This window comes from Electrophorus electricus, chromosome 5 (assembly GCF_041902795.1).
Source record: "Electrophorus electricus isolate QZ-2024a chromosome 5, ASM4190279v1, whole genome shotgun sequence".
NCBI lineage: Eukaryota > Metazoa > Chordata > Actinopteri > Gymnotiformes > Gymnotidae > Electrophorus > Electrophorus electricus.
Genome location: NC_137501.1, coordinates 6,557,313 through 6,574,531, shown reverse-complemented (window position 1 = coordinate 6,574,531; position 17,219 = coordinate 6,557,313). Strand labels below are relative to the sequence as shown.

Below are 17,219 nucleotides of genomic sequence, written 5' to 3'. Positions count from 1 at the left end.
GGTCAGCGCCATTTCTCTATGTCTTCTCTTGGAAGGCAGAGTGAGAACCTGGTTCTAGTTTCACATATCATTCATATTAGAAAACCAGACACAACATGATATCTGATTTGGGCTGTTATTTTCTCTTTGAAGTGAAGGTGCCTAATTTTAGTGGTTTTGATGTTTCCCATTTGTAGCTGAGGAGTATAGCACAAAACATGGCCAAAAAAAGATCACAATGTTTCCTACACAATGTTTGCTTCCTTACCAAGCAAGATATTCTGTCACTTGAGATATAAGCATAGAGTTTGTTTTTCCATAAAGAGACCCATATTTGTCATGAAATAGTTTGTGTTCCAGCCTTTCTGGTCTTTTGTAATGGTTTAATGGAAAAGCCACTTTCCTTTGCCTAATGGGACCATGAAGTGCTTGTGTCTAATAAATGGAGCTCATCAGAAGAGCCAGCCTACCACAGATCCCCATCCTCAACCCCCTCAGCCCCACTGCCAAGTGCTACAGGAAGTGTTCTTACAGAGAAAGAGCAGAGGCTGAGATATAAGAGCAGGCCATAAAGTTTTGCTTTCTCCAGAGTATGTATTGGTTTGCTATTTATTTTTTATTGAATGTTCTATAATCATTTTGTGTTGTTGTTGTTTTTTTTTTAAAGCAGAGGCTTGTACGCTTATTGTGTAGAATAGGTGGGCATTGCTGTGGAACTGTGGGGAGCAGGAAATAGAATCTATTTATCGGCAGTTCAAAGAGGCGCGCACACGTGTGTGTGTGTGTGTGTGTGTGTGTGTGTGTGTGTGTGTGTGTGTGTGTGTGTGTGTGTGTGTGTGTGTGTGTGTGTGTGAGAGTGTGTGAGTGCTACCTGCACTGTGGGAAAACCATCTTGTCTAACTGAAGAAAGAGGCCTTTGTAGTGGGCTTATTAAAAACATTTAAAGCCTAGCATTCACCAGCTCTCTGGCACATGGCCAAGGGGCTTTTGGGCATCCCTGATTATAAGCCAGTAGTAATTTGTTCATTTGAAAACTTGTATTATATCTTCTGATAGTTTTTTTTATTTACAAAGCTCATTTATTGTATGTAAATATAATTTATCAGAAAAGAGCACAATTAAGTAAAAAATAAATGTGTCTAAGGCAATGCAGATCCACTTTCTGTGGTTTTCTGTATACGTGTCACCTTGCAGGCAGTATGCACTCAGGTGTAGCACTTATGTGGCACATATGCACATGGAAGCACCCTCACGAATTACAGTACAGCACTCTAATTAAGAACATCATTTGTTTAAATTAAACAATCTTTCTTTGAGAGTTCATGTTGCAGTTACGCCCAAAACCGAAAACTGTCCTAAAGCACAGATTTCCCTTCAGGCTATGCACTTCATTACAAAAGTAACAAATGAATTAGGTCTGTAGTTGGGGAGCTAATCTGTGTGCCATGTTGGGAGATCAGGTCAGAGGATTGTGCAAACCATAAATGCAGTAAAAGTTGGAAGTGTGTTTGTGTTCTGCTAATGGCACTTTGCAGGCGATGATGTTTTTAACATATGTAAGGAACATTGTTCCCCCGGGACCTCTCACCCGATCTTTACAGCTGAACTTTCACCTTGGGACTGTGGCAAAAGTGTTGCTTAAGGTGCCGTTGGAGATTGCCACTGATTTGATATCAGTGTGAGTGTAATTCTCTTACTGTACTAAGATCCATGCACTTGTACAGGGCTCTTTTTCATGAGCAGTGAAAATGGGAGCATAGCTATCCCTCTACAACTGCTGCCAAAACTGCCTGTAAAAAAAATGTTTATATTCTTACAAAATCACTTGCTGAAGTAAGACGGTCCAACAGATTGCTGACAAATATTTAGAATATCCCAAATGCATCCGTTGGTTTGAACTAAATATGGAAAGAGCCTGTTATTTCACCATACATGATTCTTGTCTTGAAAAACATTGGATATGCTGTTGCCCATCGAGTAACACATTGCTGGAGATGAGAATTTTTGCCTTCTTCACAAGTTTGGCAGACTCTGCAGCCTTCTGTAGCGTGAAACTTTGCTGAATTAGCATATCATTTTGCCATTTACTGTATTTTGCTTTTATATTCACTTTGTCTGTTTTTATTTGGGATCTTTTGGCTGTTCCCCTGGAGGTGAATGTTTATGAACAGAGTAGTGTCTGAAGAGCATTACGAAGGGACTGCATGAATGCGGTTTTCCACTCGGTCTTTCCCTAACCACTCTCTCAGCCTCAAACCCCAGAATCATTTTGAATAACCAAACCTCACATGGGCTTTGACACGGCACTGTGTCGGTCCGCCCCAGACTGTTGAGAAAAGATGTAAATCACAGTATTGGAAAAAAACCACATTGCTTTCGCCTATTTCTTTTCTGACGTTCTCTGACATGATTCCATATGTTACATATATTGTTAATGTCCCTGTAAAATCCTTCAAGCCCAATAGCTCATACTGGTCAAAGTTACCCATAAAGCTGTTTCCTAATCTATCTGAAGTCTTGATTTGTGCTTCTGTGTCATTGCTTGTCCACATTAAGTGCACAGCTTATGATAGGACAGCATTCTGCACATCATGCACAAGTGTAAATCTGTCCTTGAGTTGCCCGTCTCCTGGTGCCAGAGACTTCCCAAGCCATTTGAGGTCCTGCACCAGTAAAGAGAGGATTTCAGAAAATTGGTGCTTCCTCCAAAATGGACTGCAGAGATTAGGACACATGGGCTCACAAACTGAGGGAGTGGAAATAGTTTCCCTTTAACATCGCTTTTTATGTTGAAATCAAAGACACCAAACAGCAGCTTTCGGCAGATATCAGCAGGGGGGTTTTGTCATGCGGACAGCAGAGCAGCGCTCGTATGGAATGGATCAGACATTCTAGCTATGTAGGAACACGCAAGGCTCAATGAAATGGGCCATGTCTGACCAGCTGTTGACCCACAGCCATGCCCTACCCAGAGGGACGGTGGAACTGCTTCCCCACGGCCTTGTGGAACAATGCTACTCACGCTCCAACCATGCACTCCCTAGTGTTGTCATGCCCTGAAGGATCTATAATTTAATAGGCTCACCTTCTTTCACTCCAACTCTGGTGGCTAACCACAGCCACATGCACAGTATCCAGGCAAATTGCAGCATGCGCAGTAGCCTGGCCCAGTTGTTGCATAAAGAGGTGGAAATCTGTAGATGAGCTCCTGGTAAATGTCTCCATATGGCCAACATGTGCTGAGTCAGCAGGCTGGGCCAGGACAGATCATGTAACATTGCCACCAGGATGAGGGTGTTCAGCCGTCGCCTGCCTCTGTGGTTCGCCTCATCGCTCGCTAATGTCTCCTTTCTGCTTGTAATAAAACTAAATGCTAATGTCTCCTTTCTACGCAGAAGAAAAGGCCTCTACTATTATCTGGCCTGTTAATGTTTTGGACTGCAGCATCTTGGCCACAGTCCTCGCCACCTCTCTGAGCTCGGCCGCAAGTGACCACCGATTATGCTCATTTGTTCTCATTCTCTTTTTTTCTTGTTTCCTGTCTGCGCTGCTTACACAGGCCAGCTGATCATCAGCTGAGCTTTGAGCTCTCACTCCCTTGTGTATGTGTGTGTGTGTGTGCGTGGGCGCGTGGGTGAAGTGATGTGACAGGATGAAGAAAATCACATCCATATGCCGTATCTGAAACAGGGAGTCATTTTCCATATGGTCCACAGAAAAGGCCTGTACACACACAAGCACAGAGCTCGGGTCAGACCCAACCTCCCCTTAAGTTCAAGCTGAAAATTATGTGGGCTCTGACGTAACACGCACCCACAAGGGAAAGGGTGAAGGCTGCATATAAAACACAACCACTCACACGTTAGGTAAAATTCATCTTTAGAAGCTGTACCTTTTCATAATGCAGAAATCCTTAAAGCAGCCTTGAGAAATTAATGTTTGAAAAAAAAAACAAAAAAAACAAAGTATATAATCGATCAGTGACTTCTAATCACTTTCATTGAAAGGCAAAGATCCTCTGCAGAAGATTTTACATTACTTTTAAAAAATGTTGGACTCCTTCTGAATGTTCTGAATGCTCCAACTGTTCACCCTCTTAACTCTTCAGTCTCTAACTCTTTTGTAATGCTTAAATAATAACGGCATAACAAGGCACTAAAAGCCCAGACATTTACATACTGTCAGTACACTGGATCCATTAGACATGAGCGGTTCATACTGGCTAAGGATGGGTCCCAGTTAAACAAACCACGCTGCGGGTAACTATTCCCAGGCACTGTTGACACTCTTTACATCCCTCTCCTCTCTGTCTTTTCTCCTGTGGCTCCTCTCAAGGGAAAGACAATAGTGCAGGTCAGGGCCCGCAGCGATTGCATCGTAAATACGTAGGGGAGAAGACACACAAATAAAACGTAGACATGTGCTTGTGTTGCAGGGATCTCCAGGTCCACATGGAAGCCCAGGTCGCCCAGGGCCACCAGGACTCAAGGTTCGTACTGCTGCGTCATCCCCATGCTGTAAATAGGCCTCAGATGGCAGTTGCCCTTTGATGCTGATCTGCACAAAAAGGCGACCTTTTAATGTTCTGCATGCTTTTTGAATTTTATTGTTTCCATTCAAGAAAAAGATCATGAAGCTGTAGTCGGAAATGTGTTATAAAGCAAAGGAATTTTTTAGTTTTTCCATATAGCATATGACACGGAAACTGTGTGGGAATGCGAAGGCCACACACGCTTCCTCTGGGCCATGCGAGGACAGCAGTTGTGTCTGTCGGGGCCAGGAACCAAAGTAACGCAGAACTAATTGCTTGATGATGCCCAGCTGAGCTGTTGAGTCACTGCCTGTAGGACAGAGCGATGGACACCCTCTTCACTGCCCGTCACTTCCCTTCGCTTCCTGTCAGTTTCCTTCACTTCCCTTCACTGCAGCTGCGTTCCTCCTGCACCCCCCCCCAGCCACACGTGCCACGTGGTATGGACCAGGCTTGGCCCGGGCCACTGAGCACACCTCTGCTTTGAGGGCTTCTATTGGTGCACCACTGTGCAGCTTGAAAAGTCGAGCAATGACTTTAGGCATGCTGGTAAAATTTTAATCGCTGAAGAGCTTATTAACATTAAGCCTGACCTTGTTACTTAAAACCTTATTACAAACCAATAAAAAATCCTCAGAAATGTGCAGGGTTTTGATCTGTTCTGTATCTCTACATTATGAACAATATGCACACAGTGGGACCTACTTAACTAGACCTTTGTGACGCTTAAAAATCGGTTTTATTAAGAAAGACAAGGTCCAAATCAAATTACTAGTAAATACGAAAGCAGCAGAGCTGTGATATTATGCCCTAATTATAGTGCTACTCAACAGTTATTAACAGTTCAGTTGCTATAGTACTGGCCCTGGCTCTGTGGCATGCATGGCTGAAATGTTATTTGAACCAGAAAAAATTTCAAACAATGTAATACTAAGCAGCATTGGCTAACCTCATTCATTGCATGTTCCCACACAATGCTGCTTTTCATTAACATTTATGGCTACCGTTTGATAAAATTCTTACAGTCTAATCTAGACTAATAACGTTGACTGCTGCTGACCTTTCCCAGGTTAAAGTGGTACTGAAGTCTAAACTTTCTTCTCTTTTCGTTCCTGTCAAATGGTATGGACAAGATACAGAAGACTGAAGGTCTTATTTTGGGATTGTTTGGGGGTTTTTTATATAACCCTCTGTTTTACAAGCCCGTTTTGGCAGTGATTGTGTTGTGCAATTGTCTAGATCAGGGAGATCTGATCTAAAACGTGGAGACAAGCAGACCAGGTATTAAATACAAGGCATGCATGCTTACGGTTTAAATGGCAGTAGGCACTGAGGTACAACTACAAATCCCAACTGACTCCCATTGCCTGAAAAGGCAGAAGAATGTGTCTGGTGATCCCCAGTGTCTTTACAGGAGCTTACTGTAAACTCCTTCTTTGCAGGCGTACACGGGCCACTCTCTTGTGTAAATAACCCCACTTGGGCTTTGGAGCATTTATTAGCCTCAGCCACGTATACCGGCCTGGAGACTCTCAACACTAACAAAGTGCCATTACAGTATTCTGTCGCTGCAGTGGGGATTGGCGTTGTATTGGACTGTCCTTTTAGCGTATTCGTCACCTTTCCTAATGCACATAACGGGAGCTTGAGCGGAGGCAAAGCGATGTCAACCGCCTTTTCTGTTTTGCGTAATATTGTTTGATAACACGAGACATGTTGAGCTGGCGAAGCCAGCACACATGCATGCTGGGAGTGCATCTCCATATGTGGCAGGCATGTGCCGCGCATACACTCCCCTGGCATCTGGCCTCGCCGCGACGTTCTCCATGAGAATCAGTTGTTTCCTCTTTGTGTTTTGCAGGGAATAAAGGGAGACCCCGGACTCTCGCCTGGCCGAGCGCCAAGTGGAGCAAAAGTATGCGTTTCCCTTTGCCTCTTAAGACGTAGCAGCACATTTATTGCTGTGTGGCCTCTTACTTAAGGATCTGTGTACACATGGGTTTTTTTTCCCCTTCCTGTTCAGGATTAAGTGAATTTCCTTTGGACATGACATGCACAGTAGACTAAAAACAGAATGTGAGCTGCATCACGCAATGTTTACAATAGCTGAGACTTGCAGAATAATGAGCAATGACTGCTCCCAGATTATGTACGTACTTTTCCAGTGCTGTGAATACTGTAGTTGTAAGCCTCTTGTGTTTTCTTCTCAGCTGTTTATGCCATGAGGATTGAGAAATAATGTAATGCTATTTAATTCCATGGTTGTAGGGGGACCCTGGGATCTCGGGACCTCCTGGACTGTCTGGTCAAGTTGGCCGAAAGGTGAGACATCGCTGAAGAGCTGCGGTCAATGTGTAATTCATCCAAAAGTCCTGTTTAGCAGGTTCGAGAGGTGCATTTCCAGGTGCTTGGAACTGTTGATTGCATTTACTATGTGCTCACATTTTCCTTGTAAGCGTCATCTCTATGGCAGAAATCCAGGCATGCCTGAGTTCATGCATCTGTAACCTCACACCGCAGTGCAGTTCCTTGAACGCTTCTGTAAAGCAGCAAATAAATCTAAGCTATCAAATGTGCACCAGGTTTGTGGATGACCGATTGCATATTACACTGTGTTTGGGTTTCCCATAAGGAGAACCCCCACCTTAAATCAGCTCCGTGGAAAAGTGCTCCAGCAGGGAATAATCTGGGGAAAAGATCCCAGTGGAGGGCAGAGCATCCTGCCTTCACTCTGGATGTCTCCTCTCACTTTTTTGGCACCAGACTTAATAGGCTCCAGACATGCCTGCCCAACCTGGTGTCCACGATGATGTTCTCTAAATGGCTGGCCAGCTCATAACGACATTCCACTCCAAAAGACAAGAAAAAGCCTGTGGGAAAGTGTTTTTTTTTGTTTCAATGAGTGTTTCAGCATGCTATGAAAGAGGTCATCTGAGTCTGAATTAAGTCATCAATTACTTACCAGTAGGTTGAACAAGCACCCTTGGCATCAGTGACTGATGATGTCATCAGCTGCTTGCAGCTGTTCATGGTTGAATCCCACCACTTTACCATGAAACGGACGCATTAAGTTGCATCATTTTGAATGCCAACTCCTCCACAGCAATCTCCTACCCAACTGTGAGGGCCACACAATTCCCCATATGGCATCGAATAAGCAGAATAGTGCCATGACAGAGCCTGCGTCTGTTCTAAAGGGATCTGTAATGTTTTCAGAAAAACACATTTGCAGGACCACTCTGAAAAAGCTGAGAGGAAGCGGTTGGTTTTGGCCAGGGCTTTTTGCACAGCTGGCCCCAGTCCTGCTGCTCCTGCCGTAATGTCAGGCCTCAGTGAGCTCCTCACTCTCTTGACACAGAGAAAATGGGCTTTTCTGTTTCTAAGAATTTTCCGAGCTCATAGCAATGTGTCATATCCAGTCTGTCTTTTTAGAGCCTGGAGCACGTCCAGTGCTCTGTTTTGTTTTGTTTTTTTTGTTTTTTTTTTATAAATATTCTTTTGTGCTCTGTAATGCTGAGCAGTACATAATGACGCACATCACACTCTCACTCGCTCCCTTGCTCGTGCTCTCTCTCCCTCCCTCAAACCCATCCATACACCCGCCAAAACATCAGATTTCCTTTTATTTAAGCATGAGTAGGTTTGTAGTTAAAGGTATTTCTCTGAAGATTTAGAGGTAAAATGATTGCCTAAAACATTGTAAAGTAATGGAATTACCTGACTCTTTAGCCATTCACATGTGCTTTTAATCATAATGTTGTGCTTTAAAATATATATTAAAAACTGGTGGAAAAATACTTCAACACTGCTGTGCTAAATTGCTTTTGGCAGCAAACCACAAGGTTCCATACATGGTCTGTGTCCAGAGCAGAAAGCCTTCTAACAAAAAAAAAGGAGCTGACTTGAACCAAACCTAAACATACTGTAAGTTATAACAAACCCATGGAGCAGAGATGTGCTTGGCCACTCAGCCAGGTGACAATTAGTGGGGAAACGAATGCCCCCACTGACCCGTCATGTTTAGCTGCACATAATCCTTCAGAACCCTCACGCACACATTCTCAGCAGATGTCACCGTTGGCAACAAGAGGTGCCGTTGTGTAACAGGACGGACACAGGCCACTCAGGCCCACCTTGGCACATCCCAGAGTACAGTATTCCATCCTCTCTTTTACGAAGGATTTTACGGAAGTGCGAGTGGCTAAGGTCACATGGAACTGCATGTGCCATGAAGTTACTGTTCAGTTGTATGCCAGGTAGCCTGTGCCGTAATCAGCTGGGAAAATTGCCTGTGACCAGAAGTGCATTAGTTGCACTGGACTGATGTGCACCTTAAAATGGGATTAGGTAGGGTAGCAAGTATGGGATGAGCTAGTTTCACTTGACTTTCAGAAATTGGGCATTAAGGGCATACATTAAAACATCAACTTCTAATTTTCCTTGCTGTAATTTACTCATAATCTGAAAGGTAGATCTCAAACCAGTCATTAAGTGTTGACTGCACTGGAAGATTTCTTTGTGTAGCTTATTTCCTGATCTGTTGCATTTCCCCAGACTAACCGAAGTTCTGGGCTATAATGGTGAGAGCTGATCTTGCACCAGCTGGGTTTAGGGTAAACACTGTAAGGGGGTCAGCGCCTCGTCACTGACTGAAACCGCACAGGCGGAGGAGATGAGAGAGACAGGCAAAGATGGTCTGCAGCCATGGTCCAGCTGAAAATGTGTGAAATTAACCGATGCATCTGGGATTTCAGATGGCAGAAGTCTTGAAGGTGGGTCAGCCTGCTGAGCTAATGATGGAGACAATCAAAACGGAATTGAACTTTTTAGGTTTAGGATCCTCTTCATTCGCTGATAGGACAGGGCTTTGTTCCTTGTGATTTTTCCAACTCCCACAGGGCGGCCCCTCTGTGAGGACTCTGAAACACATGCCGGAGACCTCTGTCGGTGTCCATCTAAACAGACAGAACACAGCTGTCAGCCGTCTGCAGCCAGCCCGTTTTAGCTTCGCTTAGCCTATCCCATGCCCTCAACCTCACCTTCTGCTGCCACCTCCCTGTGCTGCTTTTATGATCTTATGGTCCTCTCAGTCCCTATTCTGTATCACTCTGACCACGCACTCCACATGCCTGCACGAAGCATGAGTGGAGTTAAAAACTAGTGCTAGTTTTTATTGTTCGGAGGCAGGAAAAAGAAAACCTAAGCAAGCAGTGGGAAAGCACTGGCCTGAGTCAGCAAGCCCGAGTTGAATGCCCATGTGGGAGGAAGGAGGTACCACCCTTTTGGCACCGGAGAGCAATAGAACTAGAACAAGCTGCTATTTTGACATATGAGATATCCAGAGGAAGAAACATGAAAAGGAGTGAAAAATGGATTAACTGGAAATTATTTTTAGGTGGAGTCTTAGGTGTGAGAAAAATACCGGGCCCTGATGTCTGTGTGTGAAGTTACATGTCAAATATGGTAATAATTACTAGGTATTTAGTTTGGCAACAGAGAAGAGATTTCCTCCTGTGTGGTCATTGCAAGATTTATTCACTTTAGGTTTCTTATAGCTGGTGTTATTCATGGGTGCTGTACTATGCTTTTGACACTGACTTCACTTCAGAAGAGGTAATATATCATCCATAAAACCTATTACAAGCTTTCAAAGTTATTAACTGTTAAACTCAGTATTTGAGACCTTACAGCTGGGGGGAAAGAGAAGTTTAGTTTAGATTTTAGTGCAGAATGCATATTTCAGATCAAGCTAAATGCAGTTTAAGGTACAATTTGAATGGAGCAGATTGTTTAAAGTGTTGACAGGTTGTTTTAGCAGTTTGTATCAGGGCTGATAAAAGGGCAAATGTGAAAGAGTACGTCTCAGGTTGCCATCTTGTCTGTGTCAGCTGCACTCAGGACAACAGCATTCTAAGAATTCCAAGTCGTTAAGAGCATCAGTTCATCAGTTCATCAGACCCCAGACGCTCTGACTTCGAACACTAGGGGGCTGTTTTTCCTTATACATCTGCAAAGCAAAAAACCCACACCACTGGCAAGGCATGGTATAAAAACACTTGTGCAGTTTGGCCTGCCTGAGGTTTTCACTCTAGCTCTTCTCACGGGACCCCAGATGTGTTTCCATCTGACCTCTGTATTTCCATTTTCAGAGGGCTGGGTTGGAAATGGCCTCCGGGGCACCACAGTGAGTTAAAGTGTAGAGATCACAACCCTGTCAGTTTATTTTAAAACTGCAATATATGCCACACACGCTTCCCTTAAATCCTCTGCCTTTCCTATGTGCCAGCCTGTTATTAATGCCGTTATTCACTATGAAGAAATGCCACTGAAATTCAATAGTCCATCATGACCAGCAAGTGCAAAGTCAGTTGCAACAGGAACTTGGCCTCCCAGCCTGCTGTCATGTGCGTTAAATTGCTTTTAACTGAACAGTTGGCACTGTCGCTGTAACTGCAGCAGGGAGTGGGTTTATGCAGACGGTAATCCTCATAACTTTTGAAAGTCTGTAAAATACATTCAGCAGCTGCAACTATGAAGACCATGCCTGCTGTGCTGATTAGAACAGGAAGAACTCTGACCAACTCTGCTTCTATACTGCTGGCCTTCTTGCTAATTTAAGTGTAATCACTTTCCAGTCCATCCTCCATCGCATGTCAGGAGCAACAATCTGGAAAGCTTCCTGCTCCTGCTCTAAACGAATCACTATCAGAATGAATTAATCTACTGCATAGAGAGCTGCTGGAAGTAAGTTGCTGTAAAAGATTACATTGCTGGTTAAAGAGCAGGAAAGAGTCATGAGTCCTTACAAGAGAAGAAATAACTGAAACCACTGTTTGATTTATCCCAACAACCCAAAATGATGTCTTCCATAATTTATTTTAGGATGGTTGGATTAAAGGCATATTTCTTGGCACCGACCTTCTTGGGAGCAGCTGGGTAAATGTCGGTTGCGCCTCCATGACACCTACTGCACCATGGCGTCTTAATCAAAGTTATAACAGTTGAACATATTGAGATTCCACTTGTTCTCTGACTGGTTCTGTGCTACTATGCATTGCCAGTCTCTGCTTTTATAGTGACATTTTGTCAAGCACATTACGGAAACATTTTTATAATTCTCGGTTTATGTTTGTGTGGGAAGCATGACTGTTATTGAAAATGCTCCAAAATTATTTACATTTTTCTTGTTGCATTCTTGTTACTGTTCTTATAGAACCACAGTCATTTGTCTGCTATTACTCCTTAATGAGGCAAACTTGTATGATTCAGTAGTGTAATGTAATGTAATGGCAACAGAGATGTCCCTTAGGGTTCCTGAGAACATAAGGAGAACTAGCACCAGTTCCCAGGTGCTGGATGACATAATATGAAATTTGCCTTCCCCTAAAAGGTTTAAGGACCCACTCACCGCTTATTGATATTGGAAAGAGGAACCGGCTGCTTTGTGCTCTGAGAGCTATTAGGTTCTCCACCACTTATTGCTTTTCCATCGCTGGTTGTCTCCTTTGCTGAAAACATTTGTAACGTACTGGCATTGTACAGGTCACTTTCACATTTCTGCACATATGCCTTTTCCTAATGAAAGCCACACACCGTGCCCTGTAGGAAATCCTTTTATACATGATTATTTATTTTGTGGGGCTAAATTACCATCAACTGACTCAAGCCACTTAGTGGGCTTCGTGGGGATAACCAATACTACTGTAGAGCTTGCACATGGTAGACAGTCAAAGAAATGATGGCACACCGTGTAGGAAGTGAGTTTGCACGTGTCGTGTACTTGTTTGTGGTGACTTGCCATAGCACACAATCCTTGTAAGACATGACATGTTGCTTAAGTCGTTTTTCAATCCTACTATGACTCTGCTTCATGGGGGTTCACTATTCATTGCTTCATTGCTGATGACAAGTGCGACATGCATAAATGATCTCTCTCCACCCCCCTAAATGATCTCTCTCCACCCACCCCCACCCCCCAAACACCAGGGGCAGAAAGGTCATCCTGGTCCGTCTGGCCATCCTGGAGACCCTGTGAGTGTTTACGCTTGGTTGTTCAACTTTCTAAGCACATTCTCGCTTCAGTAAAAACATCATATCACACCTTCCGCGTGCATGCAAAAGAGCCTCGAGGACACCAGAAAAAAGATCATTTCACCCAAACACCTTTAGCCTGCACGTGTCCTTAATCATATTTTCTGCTATAGCCCATGAATGACATCCTCCACTCAGCCATTACTCACCTTTCCCTTACTCACACCATTAAACACTGTTATATGACAGATCACTGGTCCATGTTTTACACTGGTTTTAAATCACCATCTTATACATCTTGGCCTGGTTTACGCAGTACTAGAACTATTACTCAGTGTGAAACATACAGACCACTGCTTTATAACGACCCTTCTTATGCAGTAATTTCATTAGGGATGCAAAATGTAGCTTTATTCTTTTAAAATGCCATTTTAATGCACAATGCATCTTAAACTCTATGATACTCATAGGGTTCAGCCTTGCGATAATTATTTCCATAAACTGAAATTGTAAAACCTACAACAACACACTTAATACACCTGAAAAGAATAAGCTATTGTTTTTGGCTTGTGACTCTTTCCAAGCCAATAAGCTCCTCATAATAAGCCAGGAGAATGACGTGTTATTTTACAGGAAAGATCTGTGTCCACATAGCTTGGCCCATAGTATCATTTCTGTGACTCTACAAGTTAATGCTAACTGATTGTGACACAGTAATCCTTTTTTTTTTCTTCTCCTTCCACCTCTCCCTCTTTCTCCACAATTCCACAGGGGGCGCGAGGGCCCGACGGAAGCCCGGGTGCCAAAGGTTATCCTGGCAGGCAGGTGCAGTAAATCTCCCCTTGAGCTGCTGACTTGTACAGCACTCCTAGAAGTGTGTGCCCAAAGGCAGCCTCATATGTCTGGGGGCTCTGTTAAACCACCTGTCTTTTTGATGCACTCCATCCTTGGATGCCTCCCAGTTAAATAAGACTATAAAATTCAGAAGTTCTTGGTGCTTTGCCGATTTAGCACTAGGCCACGACAGGTATGATCTCTTTCGTGGAGCCTTAGCCATGAATTAAGTCCTGAACCGTGAAAAGCGCTGAGTATAATCGCAGTGGCCGGCCCCTTCATCCTGGCCGACTCCACATCCCGCACATCTGGCGGTGCGGTTCAGGACCCTGACCATAGCTAAGATGTTTATAATAGCAGGCGACTGTAAGTCCAGACCTTCTGAAAGTCCTGTCTCCAAAGCCTGCTTCAGAGAGGTCAGCTGGACTGCTGGGTGATGACATCAACTGTGGATGGGGTCATCCCCAAGCATCTGCAGTGTTATCTCTAACAGCAGGGCTGGCGACTGCTACACTCTAGAAAACCAGCAAAACTTTTTGACACATTTAACATGAAGGCGTGATGAAGGCGTGACTCACTCCCTCTAGGATGCAATCAGGGACCTCACGTCCTGATGGCAAATTCAAAAGATCTATCATAGTTACCATCAAATCCAGTGTTTCACAACCTTTCTTTGTCTCAGAGCTCATGTTATTTACATATGGTTAGAATGCTCCAAATTGTCTTCCATTAGAAGGTCATTTCAATACTTGCTTCATCTAAATATTTACGATTTTGTGCGGAGCACCGCTGATGGGAAGTTCGAAGGGTGCGGGCTGTGACAGTTTGTTGATACTGGTCCATTCTCATTAAACCAAGCATGAGCCCAGTTGACACCAGTGGGTTGTCCAGTGGGTTGTCCAGTGGCAGCAGCGAGACTTCAGCAAGGGACAGTGTCTCCGCAGTGTGCCTACTCTGCTGGCTGGGTCACATTTGGCTTGTTCTCAGCATACTCTCCTAACTCCCTTAGCTCACTGTGATTCAGAGATAAGATACACTGCTGGAAGACGTGCCTTGTTTCAGACTAAATCTAAGTCTAAAACATAACATGCATTATCGATTATTTTGACGCCATTGGCCCCGTCATCAAGCCCTGTTTTGACATTGAATTTGCTATCCATGACCAGATTCCAGACTATATGACTTAATGAAATGACGATGTAATGTAGAAAACATTAAATTCAGATGTGGACCTCATGACATAGACATGGGAATGCTGCTGCCTAATTATGGGTGCGTGCGCACACACACACACACACACACACACACACACACACACACACACACACACACACAGCTATTATTGATCCAAGCTACAAGCACAAAAAGTGCCACTTCACAGTGTTGTCTTTTGTAGGGTTTGCCTGGGCCTATAGGAAATGCAGGACCACAAGGAGTTCGGGTGAGTGACTCTGAGGTGCCAATGCTTGTTCTGCTTGTCCTGGGCTCTGACTAATGTTAGTGCTTGCTAAAATGATATATTGTGATTGAATGTTCTAGATTCTGTGTGACACGAATTTTTACAATATGTCATGGTCAGCTGAACTGTAGCACAGAGAAATGCAGAATTGAATAGAATGCACATACCATTAAATGACAAAATGGTATTGGCACATACCATTAAATGACAAAAATCATTAAATCATTTAGCAGTGTATTACTGTACATTTAAGGTATACCTTAAATTAGGAAACCTTTGGAGACATATAGCTAGTAAGGAAAAGTTGTAGGCTGTTGGCAAATTAACAGTCTTTGTCTGATGTGACTTTAGCATTAGATATTACAGATCACTTCTCTTAATAATCTTAAACCAGACGTTACATTTCCTTCCACCCTAATGTAAATCCACGTTTTACAGAACTCGGCCCATTAAACCTTTATTTAAATCGTAAAACCGATGTTGCTCCAATCAGTAGACGTATGTCTTATAAAGTCTTATAAAGGAGGACAAGACTGTAAACACCATAAATTTGCTGTTCCTGGTGGTTAGTCATCTCTTGTAATGGTATACCATTTAATTAGATACACAGGAACATTTCCACTGTTTGAGGTTTTCAGTGAAGACTGTTTGGCACAAAGAGGTTTTATAGATCTTTCTTCTGGTATATGGGGCTGGTAAAGTTGATTTTGAGTGAACTGAGATTGAACCAAAATAGGATATTTTTGTATCAGTTGCATTTTAAATTCACTTTGTCATTATTTCTTTCTCTCCTCATGCAAAGTTAACTCTTGTTTTCTTTAGTCATTATGTCATCGTAACCATCATCCCAGTGTGTCTAAACCATTGCCATCAGCTTTAGCCACCCAGCTGGACGCCTCAGTGATCCCTGGTGTGAGGGTATGTGCCCTTGGACTACATCGTGGAAGCCAGCACCATGCAGTCCATGGGCATATACACTTGCCTCAAGGCCTAGCACTTCCTGGAGGGTCCCTCATCCACTGAGGCTATCTGCTGGACCTCTGTAGACTTCATCTTATGTTATAGTGTAGAGCAGGGCACTGGGACCATTATAAACTTCTCTTTCTCTCTCTCTCTCGCCCTCCATCATTCTCTCCTCTGGTAGGGTTTCATTGGAACTCCAGGGCTCTTTGGTCTCCCAGGACCCGAGGGAGAAAGAGTAAGTTTAGTGATCAGCTCTGACTGTCACAATCAGTAGTGTAACGATTAGCTCTTAAAAATGTCATTTTCCTTGGAGAAATTCTGAGTCTCTAGGCTACTGAGTTTCAGGTTAATGCAGAAACCTGAAGCTACGGAGTCCCCTTGGAAGGAAAGTGGAAGGCTCCACTGGGAAAAAAAAATGCCCCTCTGTCCCAATGGCTTGCATCAATCCCACAAGCACTTTGCACAGCAGAGCATAAAACCAAAGCTCTTGTGCTGATTGTGAGGCCTGTGGAAGGGGCATGCTCCCCAAAACCACAGCCTTCCTGCAAGGGGCGGTGGTCAGGCGCCACTCTGCTGTTGTTTGTGCAGTGTCAGGAACTGGAAGAAGGGACTATCGTGGCTTAACCAGATCAGGTCCCCCATTTCCAGGCCCAGAGGGAGTGAGTGTGTCATGCTCCCATGGTGCCCCTGTTCAGGAGAGATGAGAGAAAGGACGCAGTGCATTATAGCCACCATGATCGCTGATTCATTGGCTCTGCTTGCGCTTTTTTTCTCTGTGTCTTTTCTTTTTCTTATGATTTCTCTGTCTTGGTCTTTTTGGTCTCTCTCTCTCTCTGTCTCTCTTTCTGTCTCTCTTAATTTCCTTCTGTCCTCCTGTCTGCAGGGCACTCCTGGTGTTCCTGGGAAGAAGGGCAAGATGGGTAGGCCGGTAAAGTTTTCTCTCTCCATCCTCACTCAACAAACCTCTATGAATGTGTCAGTCAGTGTCAGTCTGTGTGAATCATTGCCTTCACTTTCTTAAACGGTAGCACTAAAAATTGCAGCTATGTGGAGTTCTGAGAATTAGTTCTTAGCTGGGATTTTATGGGCCATTCAAAGAGCATTCTGGGCTGTTTCACTGTGTGAAATGGCTACCCTGTGTTTAACTATAGCCCACATGTCTCCACAAGGCATCACTGTAAATGAATCACTGCTACTTCTGACTCAGCGGAGACTTGATGAGCCTTGGCCAAGCAGCGCGCTTTTGCAATACTGTCCTACAGTAGGCTTTGGGCATAGGACTTTCTGTGTGTGGGGTGAAAACACTTGGTTTTAAGGATCTACCTCTTGCAGCTACAATAATCTGGCCCTGAGTTGACCTCTAAAGGACATGCTAGGACATGCTAAACCTTTTCTAAATATTCACTTCCAAATTAACAATGC

The 17,219-nt window shown here is 43.8% G+C and overlaps 1 protein-coding gene across 10 annotated transcripts in view; it reads left to right on the top strand.

Annotated features, from left to right (window-relative positions):
* The window catches only part of col27a1b (collagen, type XXVII, alpha 1b), a 53,188-nt gene that overhangs the window by 10,915 nt on the left and 25,054 nt on the right, over nt 1-17,219 (top strand). For 4 of the 10 annotated variants that reach the window (XR_014123727.1, XM_081713990.1, XM_081713993.1 and 1 more), the window contains 8 exons: nt 4,415-4,468; nt 6,372-6,425; nt 6,779-6,832; nt 12,497-12,541; nt 13,313-13,366; nt 14,772-14,816; nt 15,979-16,032; nt 16,681-16,725. Coding sequence is in view for 9 of the 10 variants with exons in the window: in XM_081713990.1 (XP_081570116.1) it covers nt 4,415-4,468; nt 6,372-6,425; nt 6,779-6,832; nt 12,497-12,541; nt 13,313-13,366; nt 14,772-14,816; nt 15,979-16,032; nt 16,681-16,725 (405 nt within the window). In the remaining variant the exon portion in view is untranslated. Of the gene's footprint in view, nt 1-4,414; nt 4,469-6,371; nt 6,426-6,778; nt 6,833-12,495; nt 12,542-13,312; nt 13,367-14,771; nt 14,817-15,978; nt 16,033-16,680; nt 16,726-17,219 lie in introns of those variants that run through there. The other 6 variants (XM_081713991.1, XM_081713992.1, XM_081713997.1 and 3 more) reach the window with 6 other exon arrangements.